General features: G+C 35.7%; 2 protein-coding genes across 5 annotated transcripts; both read left to right on the top strand.

Moving 5' to 3' along the window:
* Positions 1 to 2,716: 2,716 nt before the first annotated feature.
* LOC141829286 (glycine-rich RNA-binding protein RZ1C-like) lies at positions 2,717 to 9,479 on the top strand. Of its 4 annotated transcripts, none has more exons than XM_074716725.1 (3): positions 2,717 to 2,740; positions 2,845 to 2,984; positions 8,445 to 9,479. In XM_074716725.1, the coding sequence occupies exons 2-3, from the start codon at positions 2,874 to 2,876 to the stop codon at positions 9,231 to 9,233; spliced, it is 900 nt and encodes a 299-aa protein (XP_074572826.1). In that variant the 5' UTR covers positions 2,717 to 2,740; positions 2,845 to 2,873; the 3' UTR covers positions 9,234 to 9,479. The 4 variants fall into 4 exon arrangements, with proteins under 4 accessions (XP_074572826.1, XP_074572829.1, XP_074572828.1 ...); XM_074716728.1 differs by lacking the exon at positions 2,717 to 2,740 and adding an exon at positions 4,779 to 6,482 and having other exon boundaries at positions 2,858 to 2,984; XM_074716727.1 differs by lacking the exon at positions 2,717 to 2,740 and adding an exon at positions 4,779 to 7,424 and having other exon boundaries at positions 2,858 to 2,984.
* A 1,768-nt stretch (positions 9,480 to 11,247) lies between these two features.
* Positions 11,248 to 22,294, top strand: LOC141829636 (E3 ubiquitin protein ligase DRIP2-like). The gene is made up of 7 exons (XM_074717155.1): positions 11,248 to 11,710; positions 12,634 to 12,733; positions 16,816 to 17,140; positions 17,254 to 17,684; positions 17,785 to 17,835; positions 18,497 to 18,569; positions 21,858 to 22,294. The coding sequence occupies exons 1-7, from the start codon at positions 11,548 to 11,550 to the stop codon at positions 22,050 to 22,052; spliced, it is 1,338 nt and encodes a 445-aa protein (XP_074573256.1). The 5' UTR covers positions 11,248 to 11,547; the 3' UTR covers positions 22,053 to 22,294.
* Position 22,295: the final 1 nt, after the last annotated feature.

Raw genomic sequence — 22,295 nt, 5'->3', positions numbered from 1 at the left:
AATTTAAGAATAAAATTTACGATTAAATATTATTTTAATGTTTTTCAACGTAGAATACTCTCTTAACTATGATAAAAACAAAGTGATCAAAGGAGAGAAAAAACAATTGTTTAATAGAAATTCTTTGATTTTTCTGATTCTAATGAACTTTTGTTTTTGTTTTTGTTTGTCGTTTTATAAATTATAAATAAACTGGAATAAATCCACTAGGGGATAAAAGTAAAATCAAACCTGAAACAAACTGTTTGGAGTTCAATTTTGACTTTTATAAATAATTTACACTTGTAAAAAAATAATATTTATACCAACGTTTCAAAACAAGATTTGACTTTGAACGTAGGAAGATGAAAATACTGGAAGTCAACGCGTACAGATTGTGTACAAATTGCCCATAGATACATTGCCCATAGATATGGACACTAGTTGACTGACTAATTTTATCATTAAATTTGGGATATAATTTTTACCAGCAAATAATTAACCACAAGATAATTTTGTTAGTTCAAAAATTAATATTCAATGTTCGACATGTTAATTTGACTGGAGTATAGAGTTCAAAATAAATACATTATTATTATTTTTTTGAAGAGTGGATTAAGGAAGTGAATTATGAATTTATTATCTTAAATTCAATTTTGGTCTTTTGCTCGTTTATATTTTTATTTCAAAAATTAAAAAAATATTTATTTATTTTTGTTTGCTTACTTCTTTCAAATGTAGGATTGTAGACTGACTTCGTTCGCAAATAGAATAGAATAAATTCACACAAGTATCGATCATAAGATCTACTATAATTCTCGATGATTCGTGCCACTAGACTTCATCACCTCTTGTAGAGAAGAAAGAACTTTTATTTGAAATTCAATGAATGTTCATCACTAGCTATCCAAATTCATATTGTTTGAAAGTATTTAGAAAGAATCAGTGCTAGGCACTTCGATAACCGACATGGCATTTGACACAGGCAGTGCTATATATAGCTCATAGGGCAGTCGATGAGCCGATGCCATCATGGGGTCTTGCACCAGTCAGCACGAGACTTAGGGGTGTAAACGAGCCAAGCTTAATTGTATTTGAACTTAGGGTTTTAGCTGATTGGAGACGCTCTTTCTTTTGATCGTTTTTGTCATCTGTTGGGTTCTACTCGTAGACCATCCGGTTAACTTTTTTTTTTCCCATTTGTTAGGCATTAAGTAAGTGCTGGTCTGAGATCAAAAGATGGATTAACTCCTATCGGATTGTCTCTTATCAGGTCAGCCTCTCACGGATTGACTTTTGATGGGTCGATCGGTTGTTGGCGGATTGACTTCTGACGATCGATAAATCGAGATAAAGACGAATTTCTAGTGGGATGTCCCACAAAGGAGGGCGAGAGCTCCCTCCAATAATCATGGAAAATCTTCAATATTCACGGTCTTTTTCTACTCCTATAACACACATTGCTTTATAACCGACGCCTCTTTTGTCACAGATGCCTTTTCAATTTTGTAACTGCCATGTGATGACATGGGAGGACATATTGGGGACTCGGGCCCAAGCCGGGTTGAACTCGAAGGAACCAACTCCACCTATTTTGAGTTCATCGCAACTCGGATTGAAATTCACCACAAAGTGATCACCTCGATAGAACGGGTTCGACTTGATTCGAGCTCACCATGAGTTAAGCCGACCTAACTTAAGTTCCGTCTTAATTCGGATGGAACAAAGTCTATGTTGATTGAATCTTGATCCTACCACGTAGCGCCCACATCCTCCTCTGCATCAAGTACCTTTTCTAAATCAATTCTGATGTCCTTATAATATTGGAGCTTTAGTGTGATTTTGGTGACCAATGCTACTCTATCTCTAAGAACAAAGGACTATTTTAAATAAGATCTTCAGGGCCATATATAATTGAGTTGGTTATGATGGACTATTCTAAATAGATAAGAACAGAGTTACAGAAGAAGAATTGAATGGTTCAAATCTCGACAAACCGAGATAATACCCTCCTTCCGTCGTGGTCAACTGTAATTTTTTGATTTACCTCTTCATATATGGTCGTTAGACCGATTGTGTGGGACCGCTATAGGAGGTGGATTTCACCTTTTACAGGAAAAAAAGACTATTTTAAATAGGAAATATAGATGTGATATCCTTTTAATATTTTTTAAAAGAGAAACATCCTTTTAGCTATAAACATAAACAAGCATAATATTAAATTTATTCATAAATATTTAATTAATTTATGATATGGATTTTTCGGTAGGTTATTTTGATTTTCTATATATATTACTTTTAAAATAGTCTTACAAGTTTATGTTGTTTAAGTACCTTTTGTGGAATTATTTAATATATGAAAAAAATAAATGCAATCAATAATTATTAAATAAAAAATTTAACCATATGAAAGTTACAAATTAACTAAAAATTCAATTGAGCCTAATAATTGATATTTAATACCATTAGAAATAACTCCAGTATTAAAATTAGATTTAAATAATAATTTAATTACTACTATTTTTATATTAACAATTACAAATTATCTATCAACAAATATATTTAATTTTTAAATTAAAGAATATAAATAATCAGATGCGGTTCCGATATAACCGGTAATCCAATCTTAGACCAGGTTAATCTTCAACGTGCACCGCGAGGCATCCTATTGCAGTTTCCTAGAAAAGGCCTTTAAAAGCAAGCCGTGCGCGGCTCGTCGTTATTCGCCTAGGGTTTTGCATTCTCGTCGATCCGGTTCCTGGTAGGGTTTCAGCCTTTTGCGATTGCTTCTTTGTGTTACGGATCGAGAATGTTATCGGCCAAAGAATTTTTACTGATTGTTGGGGATTTGTTGTTTCTCTGTAGATTTTGTGAAAGAGGGATCTGTAGCGGCGATGTCGGTGAAGGAAGATAACCGGATCTTTGTGGGGGGCTTGTCGAGGGATACCACGGAGCGGCGGCTGGAGGCGGAGTTCAGCCGGTTCGGAAAGGTCATCGAGGCTCAAGTATAAATCGTCTCCTCGTTTTTTGTTTTCTTTTCGGCAACTTAAATTAGGGTTTTCTTTCGTTTTACCTCGAATACTTTTGGGTCTGTTGAATATTCCTTTGACTGATCTGATTCGATCTTCATCCAACAAGCAAGATGACTTATTTTTCTTCAGAGTTTGACAAGGTTTGATATGCATATTAAATGTTAAAATTGCATTTTTTTTACCGAATGAATAGGAGCACTGTGAAATGAAATGAAATGAACGGTAAAGATTGTGTTCTCAATCGGATTTTTATGAGTTTAGAAAAGCAACAGTCATCTTATATTGTTCTAAACAAGCAACATAAATACTTGTCTCGTATTGCGTCAGCAACTATTTTACTCATTGATTCTCTACATTTGTTTTTTTTTTGTCTGTGCAACTGACTCCTACATTTTTTATGTCTCTTATCATTGAAAATTTATCTGACATTATAAGATGTCTTGGCTGCTGGGCTTGACGTGATTACAATCCTACTTCGACTTTAGGTGCATGTGCAAGATAACATTTATCTTAGTTTGTTGTGCATGGTGGCATGAAGATTGTTTGTTTCTATCTTGGCAAATGATGTATCTATAGATAATCTCCTGGTTTAAATCTCTCAGCAGGAACCTGCTCTTTGTTTTCTGTCTGATGTGGTGCTCTCACAGTTGGATCATGAAACCTTGCACATTCAACTCTCCAGTCAACTCACAGACATCATGGGTTATATTATCTGACTACTGTTTACCAGTCTCAATGTTATGAACTAGTTTGAGAGAGAAATCAAGATTGAGTTGCAGGGTTAATGTTCAATAGAATGTTCCAGACTGTAAGGCTTTAACTTTTATTCAGTGGATTGCCTGGCTGACGGGAGAAGGCTTCTCAGGTGATGGTTTTTAGTGAAAGTGTTCACCTATGTAAACACTTTGAGACTGAAAGAGAAGAATGCCATATTAATACCATTTGAGTTCCATATCATGCACCATAAGCGAATGCTGGCTTGACTCAAATGCTTGATCCTTGATTTGATTTGTTTGCTTGTTAGCTTAGGGTAAATTCATGTTTCTGCTTTTCAACTTTTCTGCTGAGAAATCCATGGGAAGCAGATCACAACACTTCTTCTAGTCAGTGGATTGCCTTGCTTATAATAAAAGGCTTCTAGTGTGATTTTTAGTTTAGTATTCACCTGAGGAAACACTTTGAGATTAAAAGACCATATTGATCATTGAGTTGTACACCCAATGTTCTACATATGGGAATGTTGTCTTGACTCAAGTGCTTGATCGATCCATGATTTGAGTTGTCTGCTTGTTTGTTTAGGGTAAAGTTCATTTTTCTGCTCCTCATTGTGTCTGCTGAGGAATCCACTGGAAGTGTGTTGTGTTGTTGATTTTGAATGGCCTGAATTGGCTGCCATTTTTAGCTTCTCTGAGGGATGCTCAAAAGATCTTTAGCAGACTCATCAATTCAATTCAGAATAAACTTTCCCAGGGTTTCTGGCTCATTGAACTCTGTGTTAAGTGAGTTGCAGATTTCACACATTATCGCCTCTTCAGTAAGCAGAAGGATTGCAACCACTTCTTGCACGTTACTGTCTGTGTTTAACATTTTTCATGTCAACATTTGAGGCTTTAGAGTGTTACACTCAATGGAGATGGTTCTCTAAAAGCAACATAAATACTTGTCTCGCATTGCGTCAGCAACTATTTTACTCATTGATTATCTACATTTGTTTTTTTTTGTCTGTGCAACTGACTCCTACATTTTTTATGTCTCTTATCATTGAAGATTTATCTGACATTATAAGATGTCTTGGCTGCTGGGCTTGACGTGATTACAATCCTACTTTGACTTTAGGTGCATGTGCAAGATAACCATTTATATTAGTTTGTCGTGCATGGTGGCATGAAAATTGTTTGTTTCTATCTTGGCCAATGATGTATCTATAGATAATCTCCTGGTTTAAATCTCTCAGCAGGAACCTGCTCTTTGTTTTCTGTCTGATGTGGTGCTCTAACAGTTGGATCATGAACACTTGCACATTCAACTCTCCAGTCAACTCACAGACTTCATGGGTTATATTATCTGACTACTGTTTATCAGTCTCAATGTTGTGAACTAGTTTAAGAGAGAAATCAAGATTGAGTTGCAGGGTTAATGTTCAATAGAATGTTCCAGACTGTAAGGCTTTAACTTTTATTCAGTGGATTGCCTGGCTGACGGGAGAAGGCTTCTCAGGTGATGGTTTTTAGTGAAAGTGTTCACCTATGTAAACACTTTGAGACTAAAAGAGAAGAATGCCATATTAATACCATCTGAGTTATTGGCATCCCATATCATGCACCATAAGGAAATGCTGGCTTGACTCAAATGCTTGATCCTTGATTTGACTTGTCTGCCTGTTAGTTTAGGGTAAAATTCATTTTTCTGCTTTTCAACTTTTCTGCTGAGAAATCCATGGGAAGCAGATCACAACACTTAGCTTCTAGTCAGTGGATTGCCTTGCTTACAATAAAAGGCTTCTAGTGTGATTTTTAGTTTAGAATTCACCTGAGCAAACACTTTGAGATTAAAAGACCATATTGATCATTGAGTTGTACACCCAATGTTCTACACATGGGAATGTTGGCTTGATTCAAGTGCTTGATCGATCCATGATTTGAGTTGTCTGCTTGTTTGTTTAGGGTAAAGTTCATTTTTCTGCTCCTCATTGTGTCTGCTGAGGAATCCACTGGAAGTGTGTTCTGTTGTTGATTTTGAATGGCCTGAATTGGCTGCCAGTTTTAGCTTCTCTGAGGGATGCTCAAAAGATCTTTAACAGACTCATCAATTCAATTCAGAATAAACTTTCCCAGGGTTTCTGGCTCATTGAACTCTGTGTTAAGTGAGTTGCAGATTTCACACGTTATCGCCTCTTCAGTAAGCAGAAGGATTGCAACCACTTCTTGCACGTTACTGCCTTTGTTTAAAATTTTTCATGTCAACATTTGAGGCTTTAGAGTGTTACTCTAAATGGAGATGGTTCTCTAAAAGGCTTTTCTCTAGATGCATGTTAATTTGATCCTTTATCTAAGAGATTGAGTATAGGTAAGTGAGAATGGACATTAATTGGAGGGCAACTTCAAAAGTGAAAATTGTGCTTGGGTGCAAACCATGAAACAGAAATGAGTGCCACTGTAGCTGGAAAAGGTATAGAATGGGGAAATACTTTTTAATAGGGAAGTTCTTTCTTAACAAATTGGATCATTTCAGCAACTTGCCTTTGATAGAGACAACAAAGTAGCCAACGGTAACATCAAAACCAGCAGAAGGTCCCTAATTGACAGTTGCTGAATTGTAAAATTTGTCAGAAAAAGAATCTGCTGCCTTTTTCTTGCAATTTTACTCTTGAATCTCAACCTATTATATCATCATTACCCAATCAGGGAAAACTACTGCTCCATACCATCCTTATCTTGATTTCCTCATCTTCTGCATCAAATTGCACCTTTTGTAAGTTCTCCGTGCCTTTCTTTTGACAGTTGGCTTTTCAGCTGCTTTTTTGTTAAAGCAAAATACGTGGTTAATTTTGTGTGGGTTTGTCACCAGATACATGTAGTAAGATGCTTACTTTAAACTTCTGAAAAGTTTGTTCATAGGAACCAGTAATGAATGATATGGGATACCAGAATGATTAGTACTAGCATTAGTATTATCATGTAGCTTGTTGTTTCCGTGACTATTGGGGCGTGTCTCGGGGATCCTTGGATGCAAAAGTTGTTTTTGGATTCATATTGTTGCTCGAGTTATCTCAATTCAAGCTTCTTCCTAGTCTTTTCAGAGTTCTTAATGTGGTGCTGGAACTGGCCAACTCTCTTCATGCTCTAGATTTATTGATTCTCATCAACTGCTCACTCTGCTATTTTCTTTGAGCTTAAGATTTTGACTGTTGTGCAATCTGCATATTTGAATCAGATGAGATTTGTGGCAATTTAGTTAGTGGTAGTGGTTGCGGTGTTTTGTTTTATTCACCGTGTAGGAAAATCTGTTTTGAAGGTATTGAAGAGTTGTATGTTTTGTTCTTAAGGAAATGCCAACTTAAGATTGAAAGAGTACAAGAGTCCAAGCATAGACTCATTGTTTACACCATCTGATCCATCAAAGTCATCAAATTGTTCTTTCCATTGTGCTTTGTTGAACATGTTTCATTGGGTTGCATTGCCCTGAAAGTGAGCATTTTCACTGGTTGTAAGATGAAGAGTCAGCAATTACAAGGTTATGTATTATCAGATGTCTATATTGGATGGTAAAATCTTCATACATGGGGTTTTTTTAATCACAATAGGCTGCGGGTTCTTTCACACAAACAAAAATGCAGTGAAATGTCTCAATGTATCACATTGTGTTCTTGACAAATGTGGTGATTGATCTTAATCAGTATCACTTCATTATCAGGTAAATTGTGTTAGTAAATACATTGAATTTAAACACAGATAACCTCTGTTTTAATTAACTTTTTTCTGTTATGCATATTGGCATACCATATCTCCTACTTGTATAAACTTCATTTCCATCAACTTATGCAGTCTCCATGTAATAGATTATTATGTATGTGTTTGTATTCTTTTCATGCGTGATATATTTTATGAGAAAGGCTAAAATGTTTCTTTATACATTTCGTTGCATATTATCCTTTATCATTCTACACACAAATCAAACCATTACCTATATTAATTATCATTACCTGCACCGTCACTGTTAATAATATTAATACTCTTATCCATACCAGGGAAGTTAGGTACTAATATTGTTACCAACAGTGATACAAATAGACCATTTCAGGTAACATTAACAATAGTACAATGAAAATTCCTCCACATTCTCTATTATTATCAATTTCCTTACCCATGCCACTTTTGTTACCATTGAGTGGTTTTAGCTACATTTGTTTTTGTGGAATTTCTTATGTTCTTTTAATGGGTGGACACATTCTTAGTCATCTAGGATAGTTCTGTTTCCTTTTGAGCACATCAGTGTATTCACATAGATAACTGGTGTTCCTAGATTGTCTCTTCTATTTTGACCAAAATATTCTACCAGGCAAAAGACAATACATTCCTACTAATAAATTTAAATGTTATCTGTTGTCTCTCTGTGTCCTGCTCATATGGTTCTTATTTGACTATTGCTGCAATTTCATTTTTTGTCTTTTGCATTAAAATTGGAAATGAGGAATTTAGTAGCTAGCTATAGGACCATCACATTTTGTTATGTTCATTTAAGCATTATACCACTTTATATTGTTTCTTCAAGCGGTCATTTCCCTAGATTATACATGATTTTTACAGCAATACATATTTTGAGATTTTCTTGATGTTTGTGGAATTAAGCAAGATATTACATTGCTGCTGATCATATGCAGGGTAACTGGTTGGTATAACAGTATCTATTGCTTAGTAGTCTTCTCATTTGTAGGTTATGGTTGAGAGAGATACTGGCCGCTCTCGTGGGTTTGGATTTGTGACATTTTCTGATGCACATGCAACTGAGCTCGCTATTAGCCAGATGCATGAATGTGAGCTGGATGGACGTGTCATTTCAGTGAACAAGGCTGAGCCTAAGATGAACACAGATAACACTCGCTATGATGGTGGTGGGTACAAGTCCAATGGTAGGGGAGGCTATCATGGTGTCGATGGGCCCCAACCTGCAGGGCGCTCTGATGAATGCTTTAAGTGCGGTCGTCTCGGACACTGGGCACGTGAGTGCCCATCTGCTGGAGGAGGTAATGATGGTCGATTTTCCTCTCGCTCCAAATTTGGTGGTGGCGGGCGAGGGGGACATGATCGCAATGATCGTTACATTGATGATCGCTATGATGGTGGCTACTATGGTGACCAAGACCGTATAGACAGCAGGGACAGCCGTTATGCCGGTGGTCGTGAACGATATGGGCCTCCTGGTGATCACTTTTCAGGTGATAGATATAGAGGTGGACCAGAGAATTACCCACGCAACGGATACAGCAGGGAGAGAAGCTATGAGAGGGATGGGCCCCGTGTTGGTAGCTATGACAGAGATGTGGTGCCAAGAAGTGGTGGTGGCTATGATAGAGATGGACCACGTGGTGGTGGAAGCGACAGATATGGAACTGGTGGGCCTGCTCGTTACGGTGGTGGTGGTGGAAGTTTCAGGGAAAGGCCAGGGCCTTATGATCGTCCCGGTAGGGGTGGACGTCCATCATCCTACGATGTTCGTTATTAATGCTCCTGGTGGTTTACTAGTTAAATTTTGGTTGTCTTTTCAAGCTGTGCTTTGGTAAATTAGGGTGGCATGTGAAACAATGCAGTTGTTTTGCCGAGACATGTTAAACTGCTCTCATTAGGATTCTGTCTTTGGAAACTGTTGTTTATGGATGATTGTGCTTCATCTGCACTAGTTGTAGCCAGCAGTTACTTGTAATATGATTTCTATCTGGACCTTACTCGTTTCAGTGCAGGCTGCTTCCGTAAGCTCTCATGTTTCAGTTTCTTCAGTATCAGAATGTTTGTTAGTTGTGATCAAGTTAAGCTGAGCTGATAGAATGTGATGCCTATCTCCATCCTTCTGAAATGCTATCACAGTTTGTTTCTCACGATTTTAAAGTTTATCTTCACTTTTGATCCGGACAGTCTTTGAGTGATGTAACTTTAGGGGATATCAGTTCAAATACTCTTCCTGCTGATTATGGTTATCAACCCAGATTGGTATATATTGATGCCTGACAGTACAGTTATGCAGCTAGTTAATACTTGTAAGCATGTCTGATGCTGTGCTTTGTCTCAGGCAGCTTTACATGAGAATTGAGAAGAGCCACTCTTGCTGACGTTTATTGGGCAGAAGTGGCTTGTCATTCATAGTTCAGTGGTCTTAAGGTGCTTCAGGTTTTTGTTTGTTATTGACACTTTTCAGATTGCTCATGGCAGGAATGCCATTTAGATTATATGATGTTGATTAGATGCGACTCCTGAGCTTTGTTTGGTGAGCTCGATGGAATTTAATGGTAATGTAGGCAGACAAGATTCACCCAATCATTTCAAATAGGTGAGACTGAAGAGCTTAATGGTTATGATTCCAGTGAGTATTAGGATTGACTTGCTTTTACAATTAGCTGGTGTATAGGTTCTTAAAGAGCAGTTTCTTGTTTTGAGTTCATTGAATACATGTGATCTTGAGAGGCGTTTTTAGTTTTCTTAATCATCTTTGAGAGGCGCATGATGTAAAAAATGGCCCCTGTTGTTTCAGATAATAAGATCACTTATTATTGAACTCTTATATATAAGATTTGTAGTTAACTTTCATGAGATGTCATCCTAGGTTTGATTACATGAAATGAATTTAGGGACAGACTTATCACTTCTGTATAATACTCAGAGAGTCCATATTAGGGATGTGAATAGTATCACATCTTATAGAAACTATCACTACTATTCTATCTTCCATAAATTTCTAAAGTAGACAATAAAATTTTGAATGATTTCTCTTGGTATTTTTCTCACTTAATTTTTTACCTTTTCCAAAAGACCCTAGGGTACCTTAATCAATATTTGTTTAAACAACAACCTATGAAATTTTAATATTTTGATATGTACTTCATATTTATTTTTTTAAAAAATCAATATTTAATATAATAAACTTACTATACCTCAAGATAGGTTGGAAAAAAAAAAAAACTATAAATTCAAACAAAACCACTGTACATTTCCAATCCAACCTCACTTGATTTTTTTTTAAAGCACAAGTAAACTACTTAGTTGACTTTAGTTCAACTAATATTAAACTTCAAAAATATGCAAAAATCTATTTGTTTTTAATAGGGAACTTAAATACTATTTCCCATTTTACTATCATTTTAAGCCAAAAAAATTACAACTTTTAATTTCTATATATAAAATGTATTTTTGTGTGAAAGAAATTTCTATATAATGAATTTCAAAATAGACATTCAACTAAAAATACCCTCTTGGCGCACGTTATCCTGCACCGATGCGAACGAAAGAAAAGGGCAATCTTCCAAAACACGTTCTCTCCGCCAATTAATCCGCGTACATGATCTCGTGGGTTCTCATTTTTACCAAACCCTTTATTGGCTTCCCTGCAGCGGTCCCGCTGTCCGTGTCTCAGGGTGAGAATGCGGGTTCAGGGAAGGCGACGCCCCGAGCCGGGAAACCTTCTCTCTTATATACGACCTTTTATATGCGCACGGTCTCATTCTCCCCCTTCTCTTCGTGTTCTCCTCCTCCTTCTCGTTCGATCTCTCCGCTCCCCTTCGACCCCGTGCTTCTCCACCACCAAAATAGCCCCCAGAGTCTGCTTATTCATTACTTTGGTCCCTTATTCCCTCGCAAGATCGGATCTTGTTCGGGTTTTCTCGTCAGATCGCCGCCTCGCCGCGCCTCTGCCAGTGGTTGATCCATCAATGCCATGCCTTGAGCTGTAGAAGCGGCCCTTGTTGCTGCGCCTGGATGAGGAGAGGTATCATGCACGGTGGAATCGCGGCGGAGTGACGAACGGCCCCTGGCTGGCGGCAGACGCCGAGATGGGGTCCTCGGGGGTGGAGGAGGAGGAGGAGGAGGCGTCGGCGGCGGCACCTGCGCAGATGGTGAAGGTGAAGCGGAAGATTTTGGCTTCGTTCTTGACGTGCCCTATCTGCAATAAGCTCCTGCGGGACGCCACCACCATCTTCGAGTGCCTGCATACGTGTGAGCACACCCACCGCCCCCTCTCCTCTCCTCTTCTTCCTCCTATTTGGGCTTCCCGCGTTTCAGATGTTTCGCAGTCGTGATCGATGTTTTTTTACTGTGTTTACGAAGATTCCTCATGGTCGTGGTTTCCGGTCTTCATTATACGTAATATCTCGATGTTATGATGCTCTTTGTGGTAACAAACTGAACACTCGCTTGTTTCTGAGATTAGAAACCAACAAACGTCCTTGAAGATTGGATTTCGGGTATCATTTAAACTTTCTAATTCCTTCCCTTACGCCATGATGCGTCATGCGTTTATGCTGTCTCGGTTTCGTCTCTGCTTTGATTCATTATTAATTCAGATTTGTATTTTTAGCAGATCGAAGTGTTACTTTATGAACCAAGAAAGGACATCAATGCATGCAGAGAAAACGATGGAGTATTATCTTTCACTTTACGTAGCTTCTTGTATGATTTATTAATATTTTCGAAATATTTAGTTAAGTAACTTGGGATTGATTTTGATTTTGATGTATGATTTTGAGTCGTTGATGTTACCGCAATATTCGTTTAGCTATGCACTTGTTTGGTTTGCATTAGTTTTCTCTTGATTGCAGTAATACATGTCATTGGCTTCTATCACATATGCGTTGCACGCTCCTTTTCTGTTAATTATTCAATTTCGAAAAACTACTACAATCTTCTGAATTTTTTGGTTGATATCATTATTTTATTCAAAATAAGATTGTGATGGTTGGATAATCTTTTGCCGGTAAAATTTGAATTTTGTTACTAAATGAAAATTATATTTCTTGGGCAATTACTTCCTTCGTATTTTAGTTACTTAGTTTCTATGTATTTATATCCTAAAAGATGTGTCTTCCTGTCTGTAACTTGAGTTGATCAATTATGCAAACTAACGTTTCTACTATGTCCAGTTTGCAGGAATTGCATTTATGAGAAGCTTGACGAAGAAGAGACAGATTGCTGTCCTGTGTGCAACATTCATCTAGGGTGTCTTCCTGTAGAAAAGCTCAGGTAATTTGATTTCCTTAAACATTTCAAACTGTATTTTGTATGGATTTCTCATGCATCATCATTCTCAATTGCACTGTGCTGCATTTATTGCAATTGTTTGATCCTTGAATCTGTATAACTTGCTATTTAAGTGTTAAACATGGTGGATATTCTTGTAGTTTAAGTTGTTACTTCAATTTTCTCGGACACTACTACTAACTTTATAAATGTAGACTAGGTGAATGTCTAAATAAAAGAAAAAAAAGTGCCAAGGATTAATTGCTGGTAATGGACAACAGTACCAAATCTTCATGTGTTTTTACAACCTAATTATCTTAGTGGTGGGAAAGTGTGTAGATGACATGAAATTTTAAGGATGCTCCTTTTCTCCCCTCTTCTTCCTATATTTTTAGTTTTTTTTTTTTTTTTTCAAACATAGGAAACAAGTGCATAAAACTGTCTTGAAAGATGGAGAAGGCCAAGGTAAGTGATGAAGTAGAAAAATCACACCACAAAAAGCTTGAACTCTTAAATTCACCAAAGAGAAAAATATTATAAATTGAAGAATAATATGTCACGTGACATCCTAATCACTTTTTAAACTTGTTTTAAAAAGCCCAATTTTTCTTTAAAAATTATAACAAACTTTAAAATGCCTACTTCATCTCTAAAGAATATAACAAACTTTTAACAAATCTTAAGAATTTAAAACTTAAAGGAATTTAAACTCTAAAATTGTAGAAGAAATTTCTATATTGATCCCTATTTTTCAACTGTGTCAGTGAGAATTTTTGAAGTTGTGCTTGAGTAACTCTTCAAACTCTGCAAATTTGGATCCTTTGAACTACGAGGAAAGCTAATACATAATGCTGTAGGGTGCTGCTTATCATAGGATGATTACTGTATGGAGTCCTAAATTCTGACCTCACAGCAAATGCCACACAGTCAGTTCCCAATATGCAAAGCAAGGCAACTAATAGTGCAAGCAAGGAGTTGTTCATGGAATTCCTTTATTATAAATATTGAGGAATATCAGTTATGAGTCACTGGTTTATTTCATCAAAGACCCTCCCTGGATTTGTGAAAATAAAGTGAACATCATCAAGTGTGATTGTTATAGGTTCAAGTGAACAGTTGGATTTAGTTCATGAAGGAACAGCATAATAGAACTTATGAGATATGTATTCTCTTAATACTCAGAAATAGATGTTGTGTTTTGCTTTGAAGAATCAAGGAGGACAGACAACCATTGCTGGTGCAAGTCATAAATTTTTTAACCATTAAATCCAGTTGATGTTTCTCTTTAAAATTTAGCATGTGACTGGTGAGTGGTTAGTATTTAAATCAATTGCCAAACTCAACACTTTGTGTCAGGCATTGTTACCATCGTACTTTAATTTATTGCTTTAAAGGTACCATTTGGTTTGTGAATGAATGATTTTTATTATCATCACTTGAACTAGTGTTTAGATGGGTTTTCTTTGTGGTCCTTGAGCATGCTTTACACAAATATTCTGTTTCTATTAAAATACTCTATGAAACCATGATGCATCCAAATTTCAAACTTCTTCAAAGAATGTTGAGGAAGAAACTGGATATCATCATAGACAGTAACATTTTTGGAACATTACAGATGTTGACAGTTTAGTTCTTGGGTGGATATAAAAATCAATAGGGAGAAACCAGCTCAAGAAAGTTGTGTAACAATTAACAGAATTGTCCAAACAATGGCAAGACTTCACACTTTCCATTGGCTCTCTTTGGTTCAAGCATGAGAAGATGGGTTGATGAGGACCTGTTAAATGGAGCTAAGCAATCAACAAGATCAGTTTATACTCTTGGTCCAGCTGAGAAATGCAAAATTGGATTCAAAGAGTAGGTGTTTGGTAACTTTAGGAGCAAACATGCAGTGGACACATGCCAGATGAAAGCATGCTGACACCGATGTGTCTACATGGAGCAAAACCATTATATCTATCCAAGAAACTCAATACGGTCCTTTAATGCTAGGCTGGTAGTATAATATTATACCTCATTTAATATTTGAGTTTTGGTATTGTTTTCTGTATATTACATTTGGATCCTACCTATGGCATTTCTAGAAGTTCCCATCTTAATCAGGAATTATTTACTCTCAGGAACTTCCAAGAAAGCCTTCCATCATGTGGAATCTCTTTATTAATCAATCTGAAATTCTGTATTCTTAATTGTGCATTGATCCTAAAGCTAAAACATTGATCCCAGTAAAACTTATTCAGGAGAGATATCTAATTGACTATCTCATGATTATTGGGATGTTGTCTCATGATTATTGGGATGTCTAATGATCAACAGCGCATGTAAGCACATACATGCAAGGCTAATATACATAATCCAATTTCTTTTTATACAAAAGATGCATATTTATGTGCTTGCGGTTGGGTATGTTGTAGGTAGAACAAGTTAATATTTACTTCCACACCAACAACAATAAATTGTGTAAGTCCTAGTTATTTTGGAATGGCTATATAAATCTTATCACGAATGAATAAAAGCTGTATCCTTAATAATATCTGAATCATTCAAATCACTTTTGATTAAGTAAAATAGAGTTTTCTTTGTATCCCCCTCCAAGGTTTAAAGTATCAATTCTGGAATTAGTTTTGTCCCCACCTAGAATGGTTTCATGTGGATGCCAACCTATGTCAACATGGTACCAGTTTATACTGATCAATCATGCTGACCTGGTAGGTAAGCACAATTCAGTATATTGGTTTACTAGAGAATCAATAAACCAAACTGAATTGAAATTGATAAGTATTAGATTTGAATCAAAAAGAAAAATTAAATTTATTTTTAAATTGTTGATCTTACAAATTTATTATAAACCAAACAATATATTAAATTTATCAACTGTGTATATATATATATATATATATATATATATATATATATATATATATATATATATATATATATATAATAAGTTTGATTGATCAACCATTATCCTAAATTGAAACCAAACTGAAACTAAAATCTTTTTTGATTTCCAAACCAAAATTGAATAGATAAATCAAAACTTTTCGATTCGGTTTGGCTTTAGATTTAGGATTTGGGAGGAAGAGGAGAAGGGGGGAGGTGGCTGAAGGATGCCATTCTTGTTATTGCAGTCATACTAGTTAAGGCTTGTAAGTCAGGGAAGAACTTAGAGAGTCACTAGTGACATGAGAACATGGTGCCATGTTCTGTTCTTGTGTTGCGACTTGAATGGGATACCTTTCCAAATAGAGGTGAGATGCCATTGATACTAGAAACCTTGTCACCTACCACTCACATCTTGAACACAATGATTATTGACTAATTAAGATCCCAGTGGTTTTTTTAGCATGTCCATGCCATTTTGACATATTTCTCTCATGTTATTATCTTTAGAATTGTACCTAATTTCTCTAGAGTGGTATTTCATTTCTTATATAGTATGTCATTACATTAATTTGAGCATTCCCATCTCTGTTAGGGTAATTTTTGTACATTTTATTTCTCCAAATATTCTTACCTGTATATAAAACTTTCCTTTTAGACTAAGGAGTACAACAATCCCATATCTTAGATGTGACTTTTTATTCTATTAATGATATATTTATCAACATCTTTTTCTCATTAAATAATATGATATTTTAAAATCTTGCAGGAATTTCTTCTTGCACCACAATTATTCTCTTGCTTATGTTCTTATTAATGAAATTACATCTCATATATTTCTGCTCAATTAGAATCTTGAATTTCTAAAGTTTCTTTTCACAATTCAAACTTTTAATTAACTCCTTTTAAACATTGATTAATTAGCACAATCTTTTGCTAATAATATATAACAGGGAGCTTTCTCTTGAATAGGATTGATGAGTTTATCTAGTACTAATGTAGAAAAATAAACTGAGTTTAGATTTAGCCCTTGATGTACACCTATGGAAAAACATTGACTACGTCCAGACATATTAAGCAAGAAGATTGCTTAATTCCTTTTAATTTATAACACATGGAAAATCTGCTAAAGTTAATTGCTCAAACTCAAAGTTATAGGTTTTTATGTGGATTAATGCATGTCTGGATACTATCCTTTGCAGAGCTGATCATAATCTGCATGATTTGAGAGCTAAGATATTTCCTCTAAAGAAACTAAAAACTGGAGCATGTGATAGTGCCCCTTCCATTACATTACCTGTTAGAAGAAAAGAAATTTCTCTTTCTTCATTGGTAGTGAACATTCCAAAAGTAACTACGCAGACAGGTTCAACAGGAAGGAGGAAAAAAGCATTTGGCAATAAAGCTGCTACATTTCATGGTAGTGGATCAGCAGCCTGTAAAAATGAAAATGATACTACCAATAAGCTTATGAAAAAATCAAGCTCAAATGGGAACTCAATCAAGCAGGCCCTAAGCAGCCGACAGGTAAACTCTGGTGTGCTGTGGCTTAACTTTGCTGCTGTAGTTACAAGTGATTTTTATTGAATTCTGATACTTTTGAGAGTTAACTAATGTTTATTTCTGTGAAATTATTTCAGGCTTCTTCAAATTCCAAAACTCCCTACAATAATGCTAATAAAGATACAGAGAATGGTGACAAGGCTATCCTGGATAATGGAGAGCTCTGGAAACCTTTGAATTGCTTAGTTGAAGCTGCAAATAGAACAAAATCATTTAGGTCAACTCCACAGAACCATATCATTAAGGCTGAGAACAAAGAGCTTCCTGATGATGACACAAATAGTAACAAAACCATAATGGAGCATCTTCACGATTTCAAAACTCAGGATCAGAAGAATGACAATTTTCAAACAGCTCATATGAAAGTAAATGCCAGAAGTTTGAAGGCAGTTAACCAGAAAAAGAGTAACCTTGCTAACTCCACCCAAACAATACCTTATGCTTTTAATGATCGAAGTGATAAGAGGATAACTCCATTGTGGTTTTCCTTGATTGCCTATTTTGACCAGTTAAGGAGCTTGAGAACTGGATGATTATTGTTTCATTATCTTCAGGACAATCTGTTTTTTCTGTTGTCCCATTACTTATCTCATGTGAAATGGTTTCAGGACTGGAGACTCCGCATTGCCACAAATATCAACAAGTTATTTGAGGATCAAGTGAGTTGAATTTTCTTATCTTGCTCAGTGACTCTAGAAGATGGAATTTGTCATTGTTTTTGTTTCTTTTCTTTCAAGTTTCCTAAATTATGTGTATTACCAATTAATGTAGAATGTCTAACAAGTTGTGTGAATGTTACTTGACAAAAATATGTAAAATTGTTGCAAAAAGACATTAGGATTAAATAATAGGTTGATTGATAGTGGAAAAAAAAGAATTTTTGTTTGATACGGTATGAGTATATATACCCATACATATGAACAATTCCTGCTGTATTTGCTCACCAATATAACACCTTATGCTTACAGGAACGGTAAATATTGATTAATTATACATTGTTGTTTCCATTGAGTAAGAAATGAATCTACAACAAGCACTTTGATTAATGAGAAATTGTCTTACAATGTTTTCAACTAACTCTCTTGTTACTAGGCGGAAGTCAACACCATGTTATTTCTGTTGTATTGTTGGGTTTGTTAATTTTTCTTCATAGATGTAGAGTTCAATTTAAATAAAAGGATAGCTTTTCAATGTGCTTTTCTGATGCTTTTATGGATTGGAGATAAATGATTAGGACAATTTTACTTATAACCTTTTTTTTTTTTTTACCACAGCACATACTATTAACCATTTGATTGCTCTTTTTGTTCTTGATCATAGAGATGGCAATATCCCTGTTTCTTACATTCAAAAGTACCTTGTCAAGAAGCTCAATCTTTTCAGTGAAGATGAGGTGAGTCTTCTCTCTGAAATAAATACATATCGCTTTTTACAATCCAAGTTTGGATATCCATGAAGTAATGTTCTGCTAATCTAATAATTTATTTATGTAACTCGCAAACAAATTTAGTAACCTAACTTGCAAAGGATAGATTATGTTTCGGTCAAAAAGGGAAGCTGTACAATATTGATTTGCGCATTAATCTATGATGAACATAACTATAACACAATATTTTGGTATTCAGGCACACTAGATACACCCAGTCCAACCATTAATCTTTCATTTACGAGCTTAACAATATTGTATCATTGCCATCAAATTGTGTTTCTCCGTTGAACTCTATAAGACTATATCAGTAGGAATATTAATATGCTTTGATCACTTTTAATTGAGTTAACTAGGGTTTTCTTTGATCTCCTTTACCCTTTGCACTATTAACTATAATCAATTTAACATGTATACCTATAGAGCTCATTCTATTAGCATCTTCCTATCAAGTCAACCTATTTTCTCCTATTTTTATTATTGTAATCACACCTAATTGCCCCTTTATATATTTTTAAATTTTATTTTATAACACTATATATTCATCTTAACATTCTTATCTCTACCACATTATTTTTTTAATATGTCATTTTTTGATTGACCATCATATTATCAGTACGACAATTCTCACTCTAGAAGCTAATTTCCATTTCAATTCCACACTTATCCTCCTATTAATGGTATTTTCATCAATATCACCTTGTTGAATAATAAATCCAATACTTTTAAAATATTTAATAATAGTAACAATATCCATCTTAATTATTCTCTTGTTTCTTTCATATTATTGAAATTACCTTCCATGTCAGCCAATACTAGTGGCACATCTTGTTCTGCCAACCAATGGGCACATAGAACTAATTGAGACAGACAAAACAAGAACTTCATCCATATGCGTGAGTTCCACAAACTTCTTTATGAGCGAGATCAACTTTTTTTGAGAACAAAGGGGCTTCTTCAAGCTCTGCATTTTTCATATAAAGCTTTGTGTGGATTGTAAGGACTGCAAGGATTCCAAATATCTATGAGAGGACAACATAACTTGTGATATAGCTCTACAAGGGTTTCCTTTAGCTTATGAGCAAGTTGGCAAGGACTGTATGAGTTCTGAGAGGGTTTTCTTCAGCTTGCAAACAACTCCGCAAGGACCTCATGAGCTCCATGAGTCTATTCTTCAATTGATGAACAACTTTGAAATGTCTAATGTCTTGAATAACTTCGGTTGATTGAGGAAGAAGGCACAAAATAACTCCTCTAGGTATTGCTTCCGCTTCTTTTTATTCTTAATCTCCTTCCTTCTCTTATCTCGAATTTGCCATAGTCCCTTTGTGTTGACACTTCGGTAGACTACCACAATAGTCGCATTCTGGCCAACCTCCAAAATTCCTACCCATGATGAGATTTTAAACCTTGATTGAAATTACATTGCATATATTTAGTTTTAGTTAACTTAAGGATTTTTGTTTCTAAGTTCTCTCCATGATTCAAGTGTCGAGTCCAATATATAGCCACATCAAAGGGTTTTGAATATTACCGATAGATTCATTTAGTACTATTGTAAAAATATTAAAGAAAAAAACTTTTGTTACACTCAATAGTTCTGATAATAGCCATAGATGGTATCAATCTATATCCTGGAAATTAGTCTAGAGCTTCAAATGCTTAGTTCAGTTTAAAAAAACAGAAAACTAGGCATAGACAGATGGCTAAAGTGACCTCTCTTTGCTTTTATTAACAACATAAGATGTTGCACATTCCGTTGTGATTGATTTCGAGGATTATCTTTTGAATTAGAACCCATATCCTAACTCTGGTTGTTCTATATTGTTTGCATGCTTGGTTGTGATTTACTAAGGTTGCATTGATCAAGCAGGTCAACTGCAGGAAAAGCCGCCCATAAAAATCCGTTATTTTGTGTCATTGTCATGCAATCACAGTTGCAATTATATTCTGTCTTGCACTATAAAGCAACAGCTAAAAACATTGAAATACTTCACTATAGAATCTATTTCTCTGGTACTTAATTATCTGCCCATCTTATTTATTCACTTTTTTTATTATTTAACAGAGTTACACTTAATTTTTCATCGACAATAACATGTTTTTGTTTAGCTATAACAAGTGCAAAATCTTGGTGCCTGAACTGTTTTTTGTCTCGGCCTCGCCTCGGCCTGGAATAATTCCATGTATGTGTCAGCTGACACTCGATAAGGATGGCCCTAATCTAGTGCACTGACCTGGGACAGAAGGAGGAAGTCTCATTCAAGAGGAGAAGAAAAGAAAGAGTAAGAGGATGTTGGTGTCCACACTCAGCATTGAACAATGACCAAATGTGTCTGCCTAGGAATATAGCAGGAACAACAGCACCAGGAGATCTGAGAGTAACATACCTATTGTTTCCTTCATAGTTAGGGTCTCTTAGAGAAGAAACTTATCGGAGAAGATACCAAAGAGTCATCACCCAGTGATAATGCTCCTCTTTCCCATGCATTAATATCCATGCCAGTCTCATAAAACTTTTCTAGCAAATTAAGCGGTGTACAATGACCACATAATCTCAAGAAGTCAATCTCCATTTCCTCTTATTCTCCCTTTGTTATTTCTTGCACTTCAGAAATCCAAGTTTTTCCTTGGCTGCATTGTTCATACCATAACCTCCCCATGTCTTGTCTTTGTCCTACAATAAAAGAATTTCATCATTCTCTTCTTGTTTTTGAATAATAGATCCAAATTAGATGATTAGGAGGAATCTCTTGACCACTTAGTTTGATCATTACTTGGAATCATGCATTTCTACACTAAAAGCAAAAAATTCAACCAAAGCCCCTGAAATTGGTCTTTGTAGCAATTAAAGATGATACCCTGAGTTAAGTTTGATATTTAGATGGAATGAGTGTCTAAATCTTTGCTGTGCACTGGTTCTAAATGACCTTGACTTTGCAGCTTGCATGTGTTAATGGGTTCTGTGAACTTGTCTTTTCAGATTTTGCCTTTATCCAGAGTTTGACAATTCCACAATTAATGGAAGTCAACTGCTCATGGTTGTTCTGTCACTAGTTATACCTTAAACTTCTCCACCAGGATTATCTTAAGAATTTCCAAGCAAGCTGCATCACTCTAGCGACCTGTCACCTAATCTTAGTTCGTTTCTATACATGAATTGCTGTGAATATGCTTTCTAAGGTTTCATCTCGTTGGGAAAGTATTTATTGTCAACTACATGAATTGCCATGAGCTACTAACTTCTGTCTTCAGGTCGAAATAACATGCCACAATGAACCACTGATGCCCACAATCTGTCTGCACAATGTGATTGAGCAGTGGCTACGAGGGGCACCGCCGTCGCAGAGGCTACCAGCAGTTATCGGCACGTCAGCCAAAGAGTTCGTGGTGACACTGGGTTACCGGCGGTGCAAGACGGCTGAGCTCGAGCCATCAGCACTGAGATAGAACTATGCATTCGAGATGGTGAAGAAGAAGAGCCTTGTTTTGGCACATTGTGTGGTGTGTTAGGCATGCATGACTGAGTGGTTGATAAGGTATTCTGATTCATACATGTAGCTAGCATTAAGGTGGTGTTGTTGTCTTTCTAATTAGAAGGGGCAAATGATGCCATCCTAACTATTTATTTGGATAAATTCTGATAGAATATCTTGTGATTTAGAGAAAAAAATATGATCATTTTCCCTGTAG

This window comes from Curcuma longa, chromosome 5 (genome assembly GCF_044706935.1).
Source record: "Curcuma longa cultivar G26 ecotype Majalengka, Jawa Barat chromosome 5, ITB_CL_G26_1.1, whole genome shotgun sequence".
NCBI classification, from domain to species: domain Eukaryota; kingdom Viridiplantae; phylum Streptophyta; class Magnoliopsida; order Zingiberales; family Zingiberaceae; genus Curcuma; species Curcuma longa.
The sequence above is the reverse complement of the archived record's forward strand: the minus strand, read 5'-3'. Positions and strand labels throughout refer to the sequence as shown.